The sequence below is a fragment of the Excalfactoria chinensis genome, chromosome 2 (genome assembly GCF_039878825.1).
Source record: "Excalfactoria chinensis isolate bCotChi1 chromosome 2, bCotChi1.hap2, whole genome shotgun sequence".
NCBI lineage: Eukaryota > Metazoa > Chordata > Aves > Galliformes > Phasianidae > Excalfactoria > Excalfactoria chinensis.
This window is the reverse complement of record NC_092826.1, coordinates 118,945,329-118,959,883: the sequence shown is the minus strand read 5'-3', so window position 1 is coordinate 118,959,883 and position 14,555 is coordinate 118,945,329. Positions and strand designations below refer to the sequence as shown.

At 40.3% G+C, this 14,555-nt stretch overlaps 1 protein-coding gene across 19 annotated transcripts in view; it reads left to right on the top strand.

Moving 5' to 3' along the window:
• DYNC1I1 (dynein cytoplasmic 1 intermediate chain 1) overlaps positions 1 to 14,555 on the top strand; it is a 179,681-nt gene that overhangs the window by 118,125 nt on the left and 47,001 nt on the right. For all 19 annotated transcript variants that reach the window (XM_072327812.1, XM_072327809.1, XM_072327807.1 and 16 more), the window contains one exon: positions 11,822 to 11,968. In XM_072327812.1, the coding sequence (XP_072183913.1) occupies positions 11,822 to 11,968 (147 nt within the window). The remainder of the gene's footprint in view (positions 1 to 11,821; positions 11,969 to 14,555) is intronic.

Genomic DNA, 14,555 nt, shown 5'->3' with positions numbered 1-14,555 from the left:
TAAACTTCAGCTAGCTAAGGAAGGAAAAAAATATCTCAGTCAAAAACTGTGTTTCATAAGAGAAAATTGTAGTGATATTGATGATTTGCCAAAACCTCAAGCAGTGACAAAATCCACAGTGTCCTGAAAGAGATGCCTTTGAAAAACCATTCCTTTGCAGATGGCTTAGATTATTGATACTTCTAAAGACATTACATTATTCATCCCACTTAAGATTTTGCAAAACTCTGTTGATAAAAAGTGCAAATTTGTCTTACTATCCCCAAATCACAGGAAAAAAATATCACCAAATTCCCACAGTTGTTCCTGAAGGTTTTTTGTAGGCTAATAGCTGTTGACGTGGTTTCATTTTAACATGACCTTGCCTATGTTAAGAAAAAGGGAGGAGGGAAGGGAAAAAGAACATAACTTTCCTTTGTCGATGTGAGCATTAACATTTTAAAGTTTTTCTCTTATATCTGAAACTTCCAGCATTAAAACGGTTTGGAGTGCAGAAGAAATGTAGGACCAGATGGGAAATAAGTAAGAAAGCATAGGGATCCTTGCACATAATTTTTTTCATAAGGGATATAAAATAACATGCAATTCCCTGTTGGCACTGAAAATGATAGATAAACAGCCGTAGGCATGACTATTCTGTTTGGGTTCTGCAACTGTTCACAGCGCACGCTGCTCGCAATGGAGAGTACATTTGGTCTGAATTCAAGAAAATTATTTCACCTCATGATTTTTGTCTCTGTGGGAGCTCTGTGTGAGGAGTGAAGCCTCTTTCTGTGTTACCTGGCACAAAATATAAAACAGTTACTCTTTTAAAGTGCTGTAAAAGGCCCCACAAACCAACGAATCCATCATTACAGCCTGGGATTTGACTGTCCTCTGCCTTAGGTCTAAAATCAAGCTTTCCGCCCTCTGCCCCCACGGCTGGGTGACTGACAAGTAGTTCCCTGAAAAGATCTTTTGTATGCAGGCAACATTCATTTAATGATGATTAACACTCCATGCTTCCCACAAAGGGAAAGTAAAAGCACGTGCTGACTGCCTGAGACACTGATATTATCCTTGGAAGACTTTTCATGTGGGGTAGAGTCTTCTAGAAACCAGAAAAAGGGCAGTCTCTGCCAGCCCCAGTAACAATTCTTCTTGTATAAATACTACTCTGCATAATAATGCTATATTTGCTGTCGCTGTAATGATTATAAAAAGTGAATCTTTCTTAGTAACAAGTGCCTGTGTGAAGTAACTCTTGTGACTCATTGTATGGTTCAGTCAGCTAGCAGGACCTCGCACGTGAGCAAAGTGGGATGTGAAATTTCAGGAAACTAAAGTTTGTTTGGAGAAAGTGGTATTACAAATAGGGCGTGTAATGGGAAGTAGTCTTGTATTTCTGCATGGCCTTAGCTGCTTCCTAATGCTCTATGGCTGCAGAGCTATATTCATATCAGAATCAATACAGTAATATACTTTATGAGACTAGAAGAGTGCAAAAGTAACTGTTCTTGAATTGATTCTTAAATATAGGCTTTCTGCATTTCTACTAGATAGCTGTTTATCTGCGCCTCTCCGTCTCTCAATCCTCATATCTATGTGCAATGTTTAATTAATTTTCAATTATTTCCAATTATGTAGTGACACTACTTATAAATGATACAGAAGTGAAAGTGATGGATTTGGGCAAACATAATAGCCTGTCAGTCTTCACTAGAAGCTACAATTAAATCAAAAAGATAAGAAGAGATTACTGTAATTATTTTGACAGTGTACTGATAGAAGTTTGCCCAAGTGACACAGACTACAGAGTACAAAATGCCAATTGCTTAGGAACAAGTAGTTTAAGATATGCTGTTGTCCCTCTGCTTCCTTACTACTTCCTGCTGAAGTTACCTCAGAGTTTTATCCTGGACAAAAAACATCAAGTGACCTACTCAGTCAAAGTCCTGTAGCATCTTTAATAGGTATGAAGGGTCCAGTAATTGTTCAGTTTGGGACTCCCCAGAGCAAGAGAGACATGGACACACTGGAGCAAGTCCAGTAGGTGGCCATTAAGATGAAGAAGGGACTGGAGCATCTCTGCTGTAAGGAGAGGCTGAGAGACCTGGGGTTGTTCAGCCTGGGGAAAGGAAGGCTTGGGATCTGGTTAATTTGTCTATCTGATGGGGGGAGTAAAGAGGGTGGCTCTTCTCAGTGGTACCCCATGGCAGAAGAAGAGGCAGAAGGCACAACTCAAAATAAAGGAAATTTTTTTAAGAAAAATCTCCTTTACTGTGAGGGCGACTGAACACTGGCATAGATTGCCTGGAGAGGTCATAGAGTCTCCATTCACCCAAAGCCTGAGCAACCTGCACTAGGTGACCCTGCTCTGAGCAAGCGGTTGGAGTAGACAATTTCCAGAGATGCCCTCCAGCCTTTGCAGTCAAGTGATTCTGTCTCTGATGTTTTATGCTCTCTTTCACTTCTGTGTAATTGACGTTGTGCAGAAGTCAGCTGGGCCTTGACTGTCTCTAATTCTAGAGATTCTTCTAGGATCAGCTGAATGTGAGGGCCTCCTTCCTTCCTCCTGAAGGGAGGTCAGTGGCTCTCTGAAGTCCTTAATCAAGAAAGGCTGCTTAGGAAAGCACTTAGCAATTTGCTTGGCTATGAGTAGGCTCTTGAGTCACTGAAGTCATGAGAGATTTGAAGTGTTGTCTACAATTAATTTCATGAATAAACATCCTTCTGATACAAGATGGACTTAAACAAACTTATTTCCTCAGTTGGGGCCCCGAAGTTTTCTTAGTCTGCTATGTTCAATCTTCTGGCCTTGCTCATGGCCTGTACTTTATAAAGGGTGGGGAGGGCAGTCAGACTGAGAGCTACACTTGAGATTAATTTGCAACTCTTAAAAACAGCTGTGACTATGATGCCCAGCTTCATGGGCTGAGTTGTAGATAATTGTTCTTGCAGCATTTGTGCTAGCTTCTAATTCATCTCTGGCTGAGCGTAGTTTGATTGATCGAATGCGTGGTTCGGGGAACTGCTGCCATAGAAACACTAAGTTGACATCACAGCTCAAGAACAATTCATGTTTCTATTCCTGTTCTCTGTGGCTGGAATTTTCTTTCTCTGCATGCTTTGTAAAGCCCAACTCCGGTATTTCCAGAGCTTGTCATCAAGTGATCATTTGTTTTGCTTTCTCTGTGAGGAGGAGAGTCCAGTATACGTTAAGGTATGAGGTGACAGACAGACATCAAGAGCAGTTTTCTTTGCTATAGTTGAATGAAAGGTCACTGATTTAAGATGCAGTTTGTTCCTCTGGAAGACTGGGGGACACCTTTCCATTTTGTATTGCTTTTTTTTCTCTTAATAAAAATTACAGTAGGCCAGATGTTGGAAGATGTTTAAACTGTCTTTATTTGTTCTGAGAGGTAGGCATTGGGATGGACTTGAAGAAGTTAGATGAACAAATAAAAAGTTCTTTAGGGAAAACAATGCCAACATAGGGCTGAACCTAATCTACTTTAGCCATCTATGCCACTGAGATTATGCTAATAGAAAAGCACAGGAATAGCTGACATTTATCCAGTGACACCTAATTTTTAGCTACTGGAATTTCTGGAAATGGGCCTTCTGGTACATACATGTCAGCAGGACAATGGGATGCCAGGCAAATGATGGCCCATGTGCTTCTCAAGCCGTCTCTTCCATTTTGTAGTATTTATTATTCCACTACAAAGCCTTTAGGAATGCAAAGGGTTATGATGATGAATATTGACCAAAACACACTGAACTGAACTCTTCCTTTTTTTCCTTTTTTTTTTTTTCTATTTTTACAATAGACTTTTTTTTTTTTTTTTTTTTTTTTTAATCATCTTTATTCTGCCATCCACATGCATGAATAATAATGCATGGAAATATAAACCATTCTTTAAGGCTATGCAGATGGAGATGACTTTTGAAAACTTGTCCTATACTAAACACACTGCCTTTTTCAGAACCTTCTGGCACTGAATGTTGCAACTGTTGCCCTGCTTGCCAAAAGGAGTTCTAAAGAGAATGAAAAAGAATCCGTGAAGTATCCGTTTTCTTTCCTGATTACATTATCAGCATGTACTTACAGTAGATTTAATATATACACAACATACTGTGCATAAGATACAGTTTTCAAAGCAGTGCATAGCATTAGGAGTATTTGCTACAGCAGTTACTGGTGCCTTAATAGAACTGTCTTTAACATTCTGCAAAAATCACATCCTTCAGCATATTTGACTCTGGTGGAAATGGAGAATTATGCGTTTCAATAGTGTTGAAAATGAAATGCATAATATTTTGTTTCTCTTCAGTTATTGCCCCTTTGTGGATTACTGCAGATAGTTTATTATAACTTACTTTACTGATTTTCTGAACCTAGATGAAATCCAAACCCAACTAAATTAACATGCAGATTTCATTATGCACCAGTACAGGTTGGGGGATGACCTGCTGGAGAGGAGCTCTGCAGAGAGGGACCTGGGTGTCCTGGTGGATGACAGGTTGACCATGAGCCAGCAGTGTGCCCTCATGGGCAAAAAGGCCAATGGCATACTGGGGTGCATTAAAAAGAGCGTGGCCAGCAGGGCAAGGGAGGTGATCCTCCCCCTCTACTCTGCCCTGGTCAGGCCTCATCTAGGAAATGGCCAGAAACTGGAGCCTCATGAATGGGCGCAATAACTTCTTTATGATGAGGGTGACGGAGCACTGGAACAGGCTGCCCAGGGGGGTTGTGGAGTCTCCTTCTCTGGAGATAATCAAGACCCGCCTGGACACCTACCTGTGCGACCTGGTGTAGGGAACCTGCTTTGGCAGGGGGGTTGGACTCAATGATCTCTAGAGGTACCTTCCAACCCCTACAATTCTGTGATTCTGTGATTGACATTTCCATGGGAGGTTGGTCACACTAGAGAAAGGTGGAATTTGTGGCTTGGTTGTGATTCTTCATTTAGGGTAGCTATCTGTGTTAAACAGTCCTTTAGTCATGGAATCACGGAATCATTAATGTTGGAAAAGACTTCTAGGATCATCAGGTCCAGCTGTCCACGTACCACCAATATTGCCCACTAAACCACATCCCCCAATGCAACATCCACACACTTCTTGAACACCTCCAGGGATGATGACTCCACCACCTCCCTGAGCAGCCTGTTCTAGTGTCTGAATAATATTCAGCATCTAGTCCAATACGCCGTTTACTGATAAAAGAGGAGAGGACTGGCAATTGCAATTGAACTTACTTCCCAATGAAAGGAGAATCAAGAGGATTTGCCAGGGCACTTAGCACCGTGTAAGTACCTTCATCTCACCAACAGTCTGGAAAGCAGATGGACACACTCTGTGTCTGAAATGCTTTATCAAACAAAAGTCCAAGTGAGTAACAATACATGTATGCAGAACATTAAGGAGTTTTCATTGCTAAAAATTTTTTATGCTACAATTCAGCAAAGATTTTATTTTTAAAATCTCTTGGCGTTTCCCACGGTATGAAGATTTCTGTTCTGTTTGTCTCACGTACAGGATTACTTATTTCTGAAGAATTTCTCATAGCTGATGGGAAAATTCTGCTGCCACTCCCAGATTTTCAGAAATTGAACATTCTTTAGTGTCAGATCTACTTCTTATCAAATGGCTTTTCAGACCTGAGTGCCAAGAAAATTTTTTCATGCAATACTACCATATGGTAGATTCTGGAGACCTTATCTAGGTTGGGATGACTTTGAAAGCAATTTGTTAGAAACTCTTCTGAACAAAGCAATCACAGACCCTTCACTTAAGGCTTGTAAATAATTTCATCAAAATAATTAAGAGTCAGAATATCATGATCTAAGTGAAACAGGCAAGCCAGGGAAGTGCTTTCTTCTCCATTTAATGGGAAGGCATACAGACATTAAGGATTTGACCCTCCAGTTTGATAAGCAGGACAGTGGATACTTAGCATGTAAGCGGTTGGGTAGAAAGAAAACTTGATTTTGATGTGCTGTTGGTATGAAATTGCTTGTCATTGCTCCTGGGTTTAATTCTTTCATCCTCGGTCTAATGAAGAAAGATATTCCACAAGGACTATGTTCTCAGGCTTAGTAGTCTGTAGTAATTCAGGATTTCCAAACTGATCTGTGCTTACAGTCATGGATAAATGCAAGCAGAATCTCCTGATATCACACTTGAGAAGCGTCATGCTTATCTACATTTTCAATACAGCAAACACTTTCGCTGCTTTTCTGAGTCATCACAAAACCACTAAACAAATAGTGTTAGCAAATACACTTTCCAAAAGAGCTGAAGGAGAGTTTCCCTTTTGTCAAGGAAGCTTGTGGACTTTCTTCTAATCATTTTATTCTTGTACTGACACAGTCAGAACTTGCAGTTATGGAGATGAAAGTAAAAGGCTCAGCTTTCTGCCCTGCTCCAAGGCAAGCATGAGGCTGGATGCTGCCTTCCTGCAGACTTGGGCAGAGTGCTCTTACTCTGCTGCAATGCTAAGATGTCAGCACTGAGATGATGAAATATCAGACTTACCTACCCTGTTAACTCAGCTAAGAAGGAGCTGTGTTTCCTGACATACACTTTTCCCTCTTTTTAAGGACTTAATACTTTTTCAATAAAAATAAATTTAATTTGTGGCTACATTTCAGCTCCATCGGTTTGATGGCATAAGTGGAGCAATACCAGCTTTGGATTTAGAGCAGTCGTGTGGCTGCATCTCTCTCTGAAGCTTTCATGTGGTCGGGTGAGACATTCTTAGAATCCCCAAACATTTTTGAAGATCCTAAGCTGGAGACATTCACAATTCTTCCCTCCCTTTCTACCATTAATCCTTCATGTTTTAACAAGCACTGAAGTTAATACAGCCTACACTCTTTCCTGTCACACTGGGCCCCCCTCCCTCTTTTCTTTCCCTTGAATAAAGCAATGTGTTCTTTCCAGTCCATACTCTTGTAAATCAAAGGGATAGATGTCAACACACACCATAACCAAGTATAAACTTCCTTTTTTTAATTAAACAGGATTTTGACATTTGGTTTCAAGAAGTGTTTCTTTGGTTTTCCTTATTTTTTTCTAATATGTGAGGGATGTCAACTGCTTTTATTTTATTTTCAGTAGGAGCTAAATTTTGTATGGTACCACAGATAATCTCTTGCACAAAATCTTTCAGATGCTACTTTGTAGTCCAGTAGGAAATAATAGGGGAATAATACAGAATGTCTTGTGGTTTAGGGTCTTTATGGTTTAGGACTCACATTTTTGCTGAATGTTTCCATACACAGAAATGATTTTTTAGATACCATTTCAAACGTAATTGGGAAAAAAAATGTATTTTTGTTGTTACACACTCTGCCGTTTATTTACTATCTCATAACTATTAATTATAGTTAGACATCTGTGTGAAGCAGCAATAACCAGAATTATATCTGCTAACGCTAACAATAAACAAGAGGCTTGGAAGGAACTTAGCCTCTATGTCAGTGTACAAATCCATGTATCTTAGCAGCCAGGGCGAAGTCAATAAGTGGAACCTGTGTTCTGATCTGATACTTCTGCTTGCCCACGCTGATTCTCAGCCATTTATCTGACAAGAAAAAAGGACTTTATTTATTTATTATCTCAGTTTTCTTTTGCATGTGTTTGCTCAGCTAGAAAATATACACTGGAGCTTGCAGAGTGCCTGCTGCAGTATAACCTAGTATTTTGGAGGCTAGAAATGCCTGTGAACTCCTCTGATCACTTCTTCCCACTGACAAAGTATTGTTTGGAGATCCATCTGGTGTCAAGTGCAGGCATATGGCACCAGTATGGCAGTGCTGCCTACGGGGGTGGTTTCCTGCAGAAGAGATCTTGCTGAATGCAGTAGTTGTTGGCTATTTAAAGTCATTATTGTTTAGCACCCAGGTCTTTGTGAACTTGTTCAACTGGTGGCTGGGCAGAGTGCCATCTGAATCTATGGACATGAGCACAGACAGCTGAGTCTCTGGGGCCTTGCACACATCAGATGTGGGTACTGAGGTCAGGCTTCTCAGTAAGGAAAATCTAAATGAGTGTCTGTCCTAAGCATGTGTATCTGTGGTTGAAGGGATATGCCATCATTAATCCAAAACTGGGCTGGATTAAGCTTCTAAAATAAAAAACAGCTCTGCCAACCACTTGAAGAGGGCTTGGGGCCTGTTTGAATTGAGTGCATTGGCGTGGAGGGAGGGGATGATGGCAGCTGAACAAAGCCACCACTCCGTCCCCTCTACAGCACTTCTTTCCACACAGGGCAAGACTGCCACGAGCACAGGTCAGCAGAACTGTAGGAGTCTTGAAAGGCTGGACAACATTTATTTTTCTCTTTGCCAAGACAAGAGCAGAGCCATGTTTTGCTTTGTTTCTGAAATCACAGTTTCAAACCTCAGTGTGATTCACGGCACAGAGAATTTGGAAGAATGCAGGTGACCAAGCACTGGGGGTTGCTTGCCTCCTGAAGGTGCTGACAACTTGCAGACACAGGTGTTCTGTGATGCCTAGGAAAAGATGTTCATCCCCTGTTCTACATGCTGCTTTTACTCTGTGGGTACAAAACTCCCCGGGAAGTTTCCTTCTGACGTGAAATTTATCTATGTTCTGTGAGTATATACTGTGAAACTAGCTGCTTCTGTCCTCTGTGCACAGAGCATAGGGCAGGTAAAATATACACAATGGAAAAACTGGGAAAACTACTGTCATTACTGGAATGTGCTGCAAGATTTCCCTAGAAAGATGCAGGAGAAACACAAAGAAGGATACACAGTTGTTTTAAAACCCAACCACGTGCTGGTTCCTGCTTCTTTGAAGTCAGTGGCAAAAGTCTGTTTTAAGGGAGCAAGACTACTTGAATCTGCAACCAAGATGCAGCCCGGAGGCAGAAGAGGCTTACGGGGAATGGTTTCTGTTGCTCTCCTTGTGCACAAAGCTGTTCAGACAGACTGGAGACCTGTCTGCTGCTTTCTCCCATTAAGACTAAGAAATTAATGCTTTTAAAGTTCTTAAATGAATGGGCTGGATCTTACAGCCCTTACTTTTCTGAGTGCTGACATTAACTCCTTTAAGAAAATAATCACTTTATTAAGTGCTATGGAGTGGAGTCCTGAAATTGTTAAATTCTAATATTTTACAGAAGTTCTTCCTCGGTAGAAAAGTAATACTGACAGAATTAAAAGAGTGTGAATATTTCATCTATTTCATCAGTTGATGAATGCAAGTTACTTTGGAATGACACGTAAAACCAGGAGCAGCGCAGAGGGCTCAAGTCCATGTCATGTCTGTAGGTTATTTTTGAACTTTATGAAAAACACACTTTAGCAGTTTACATCCTGACCATTCAGCTGTATTCTGGGTTTCTGAACTCGAAAACATTCTAACCATGAAAACATGGCATTTAAAAATACTGTCCACTTTTGGCTTCTTCGCCTGGCTTCAGAGTCTCCCAAGTTTGTTGCAGACAAACTGAGAACTTTGTTGTGGAATGACTGTTTGAATTGGGGTTTCTTAAAATACATACGGAGCCTTGTAGCTGCTGTGGGGTGTACAGAGCGGTGTAGCTGTACTATTTTAAAATCATATGGGTATTTGACTTCATGTAAGAATATCTGTCAGCTTAGTTATAAGGAATGAGCAGGGTTGATTAAAACAACTCATGAAGCCATTAAACAAAGAGATAAAATGTAGAACATGTGCTGTAGGGTCATTTTAATTATAACGTATGGGGGATCTGTGGAAACCGGATGGCAGCTGCGTTGTAGTTGAGTTTTAGATCCCTCTTAGCAGTACCAAAATACTGTTACTCAAAGGTGTTTTTTTCTTATCTATAAAATACATCCTTTGGAAATGATGCTTGGGAACTAGCATTCTTATGACCATAGTGTGATTACTGTTCTTAAGTGCTTAGATAGATAAGGGCTGAAATAAACAATTATATACATGAATCATCTGGTTACTAGACATTGGACTATATAACATCAGACAAATGTATGAAAAGCTTTAGTAGAGAAAGGGATTGGAGATAGCAAACGAATCCCCTGAAAATTCAGAGAGAATAGGAATGAAAAAGGTAGTAGCAACTTATTTCATCATCCTGGCAGTTTTATTATTTTTGGCCTTATTGGGTCAAAAATACAGGGTTGAATACCTTGCTGTATGATGTATTTCTACTAGGTTATATTAGAAAAAAATAAAATCTGGCTTGAAACAACGGATATCAGCCAGCCACATGAATTCAGTAAAAGCTATTTAAACAGCACATTTTCCTTTATTCTTATTAAGCTAGTTATAAACATCAAGAGTTGGCATAATTAATTCCAATCCTATTGGAAAGGTTATTAAATCTCTGGTGTATGAGCTGAAACCAGTCTCTAGCTGCTAGAAATCATGACAAGGCATAGTAAGGCAAGATGACCACACATCTGCCCACGTCAAAGTTTTTATAACTCCAACCACCCCTGCCAGAGACAGAATCCTCAGCTAAGCAGACACTGGGTCTAGTTCAGTTTGCCAGCTCCTGTATTCTCAGTTCAACAAAGTTTACTTAAATGCCTGCAGTATTTTTTTATGCAGCTGAAATATATTAATATAGTTAACCCTTTGTCACTGAATTAAATGGATTCACGTATAGGCGTATCACCATTTCAAAAGGTCCAGTCATTAAACTACAACAGAGATTTGTTACCAAAGCTGGCTGGAAATGATTGGAAAATGAGATTTTAAGAATGTGCCCATTAACAGAGAAGTTAACTTTCTGCAATTGCCATAGAAAGTAAAATCTCACTCTGTGGTTTGTAAGCATCACTAAAACTGTCATGGAAAAAAAATGGCATTTGCTTCTGTTTGCAAACTCTCTTTATTAGTATGTGAATTCTCAGGAAATTATGCAAATACTGTAACTTTTGCTTTCCAGTTTGCATGAAACAGAGAAAACATCCAGGATCAATTGGATAAAAATGGGAAAGAATTCCTTGAAAAGAGAATGGAGGACCTGAAGGAGTTACAGATTGTTGGTCTTGGCTGTAGCTCATTGGCAATTAAAGGTTCTGGAGACTGTTCCCTTGAGGACTTCAGACGTTTTATGGTATTTTAAAAAGACCTGAAGGAGGCAATTCGGGCAGATACTCATCTCCATGCTGGCCTGTGGAGTACCCTCCCAGATGGCCAAAGCAAGTGTTACACCAGTCTGGCTCCTCAGCATCCCCAGTTTAAAGAAAATGTACAAACACAACCCAGCTGTCATTACAGAGATGAAGAACTGCTTCTGCTGAAACTATGTAAAGGAAAATGTGAGCCCCTCTGTTATTAGAAAAAGACCTTCCTGTAGCAGAGAACTCAGTCATCAATCCAAGAAGACGCTGCTCATCAGGCATTGTTCTCAAGGCAGCACGCCTTGAGGTGCACTTTGAATGACCTCTCACAAACTCATCTGAAATTATTGGAGAGTTAAGTGTTAGAGGAGCGATACGGGAGGCAGTATCCCTTCTGGGAAGTAGTGGGCTAGTTGGATTGATAATGGGTTGCTTGAAGTCCTTGTTATTGAAAAGGAAATTTAGCACTTTCACATCACTGTCATGGAGAGGTTCTTAGCATTGTTCTAAGACTTATCTTATGGTTCATGTTTTCCTTGGGACCAAAGGAATTGCTCATTTTAAGATCAGAATCAGCTCCTATTGGCTTTAGCAGAATTACTGGTGTTCAAGGAATGTGAATAATGGTCATGCACATCTAAAATTCAAACTGATAACTTCAGCAGAAGGAGAACTGAACATAACTGATGAAAATAACCCCTCTCTCCTCTTCTCTACCTGTTTTACTCCAGTCCTCTGTGATGTCTGTCTGTTTTGCCCGCTTTCACCCAAACCTGGTTGTTGGTGGAACATACTCTGGCCAAATTGTCTTGTGGGATAATCGCAGCCACAGACGAACTCCTGTTCAGAGAACTCCCTTGTCTGCTGCTGCTCACACGGTAAGGACAAAAGTCTCCTTTTCCTTTCCTTACAGGAAATAGTCAGCAGTGAAGTGAAGCTGCCTATTCCCGTCTGCAGTGCTGGTTGTTACGTGGATAAAACATAAGCGTGGCCCTTGAAAAGAAAGAAGCAGGTGACAGAGTTGTACAACCACCTCCTGTGTTAAGCCGTTACACTTGATATGGGCAGGTCAGGAGATTGTCCTCCTTTATGATGAAGATGACAGGAGCAGCTAAAACACTCAAATGAGTCACTTGCTCTCTGTTGCCTGTAAAGAGAGTCAGGTTACTATAGGGACTATGTGTCTGTCAGTCAAACATGCAGGCAATTTGAATCATCGATTGTTGACCACTTGTGCAAGAGTTTGTCTCTTGAAACAGATTAAGCACCTGCAGTGATCTAGCAGAATTCTGCTAAGTAGACACTTGTGCTTTTAAGAGTGTGGGGCAACTGCTTCTGTTTTACAGCAGAGAAATTTTTAAATCCCTTTTCTGGCCTCCTACTCCAGACAAGACCATATAGCGGAGCTTGTAGAGTGAGGGGGAGTTTGTTTCAACAGAATGCTATGGAAATGCATTTTGATGACACACAAAGATATCTGCAGATATAATGATGATTGCACAGAGGGCTCTGGTGATGTCTAGGAGATAAACAGGCAGAGCAGTACAAAATATTTGAAAAGGGAGAAAGTTTCTCCATACTCCAAAGATGATGTCTGTGGTACAAGGTGTTCGTACACTGCAAAGTATCCATACTGTACTAGAGGAAGAGATAAGCCTAGACTGCCTACAATCTGTAGTAGGGCTGACCTTAGCTTCTGACCTGAGCATCCTTGAGCTCTCCTCCTGGCAAGTTTAGGCTCAGACAGCCTCTTCATACGAACTGGAAGGTTTACTCTGTGGGTTGTAAGGGTAAGTCGTCTTGGGGCTGAGCTTGGGGCCATGTCTATGTGGGAAGTGGAAAACAGACGCTTAAAAGAGGAGAAAGATGTAATAAAATAAAAGTACAGAAAAATCTGCAAGATTTCCTCAAACATAAGAAAGTGAACTACACAAAGCAGTCTGGAAGTTAGTAGTCTTGTTCTATCAGAAAGAGGGATCAGACAACGTGATTGGCCATTTGCACCTCCAGCATCTGCAGTTCTGTGATTCTTATTTTTGGAATTTGCAGATCAAGGTTCAGCTGTGACAACATAATCCCTGGAGTTCAAAGGCAATGTCTAAAAGCCACGTCATATGAGTTAAAGATTCGGTGCAGGTCCAGTGTTACGAAGGCATGTCTCTCATATTAAGAAATGACAGGTGTGCACAGACATGCTTAGCGGGCCAGGCAGTACAAATATTGTTCCATAAATTTCCATTATCATGAATGTTGATGTAATAATTTAATGATCTGTGCCATGGGTTGCAACTTCAACATTGCTTTCCATTTCCCTAATGTTTTTTTGCTCATTTTATCACCAGTAGCGGTGTTCAATCTGCATGAAAGGGAACAGTCTCTCCTGGAAGTGCAATTTAGAGATGTAGTAGACCAGAAAACTAATGGCAAGAAACTATCGCTGCAAATTGAACAACTGGGACTTAAAATCTAGTGGAAAAGAAAAGATTAATGGGAAGTAATTTGTTTACATTCAAAAATGTCTAAGACAAAATTGTACCTCCTGGAATTATATATTAAAATAGTTTTATAATATAGAACAATATATGAAGTTTTGACAAATAAAAATAAATGACTTTCTGTTGTGGATGTGCACTTTATGTGCTGTTGCAGGTTGGTATAAATAAGTGTTTATACAGTCCAGCATGAGGAAGCATTATGTTTTTAAGGAGTGATCAGGTTTTACAATAAAAGACTACTTACTTTTTGTTCGTATTTATGAATCACTTACCTAAACTGGAAATGAAGTCTTGGCTGCAAAAAGACTGGCTTGAAAGGTTTAAGTTAACTCTAGTGTGGCAATATGCTAGTTAAGTGAGTTGAATTGCCAGTTTTAATTTGAACTTATGCCATGTGTGGGGGAAAAAAAGGATTTTTCTCTTTTTGTTCCCTCACTCTGCTTATTTGAAACAAAGAAAGTATGTTGTCATCACCAACTTAAACCTTCCTTAAGTTTAGTCTCACTGATTGCTGCTTGGATTCACCAGGAAAGACAGTTCTACCCACAGCTTATTCACTAATTTCCTTTCACACCCACCGCACATCTGCTCTTGGGACAACAGGAAATTTTAATTAAGACAAAACCCTTTTGCATGATGATTTCATTTCCAAAATAAATAAAAGCAAGCTGGCAGCAACTCTTTGAGAGGAAGGAGCCTGTTAAGACTTTCTGTTGCATACAGTTGGTTGTCTTTTCCATCCATTTTCCTTAGGTCTTTTCATTTTTGCTGTGAATTTTATCGTGCATGAAATTGATGGTTGGCAACCCTGATTAAAGCCAGACCTGGCACACAGAGGTGCTGCTGGAAGGACATGGCTACCTCTCTCCCTTCCCCCTAAATATTGTAACCACTCCACTGGCTGCATTAGCTCCCTGTCACCTCTGACCTCATCCCTTTGGCCTTCTGGAGGTCAAACACCCATTAAAAA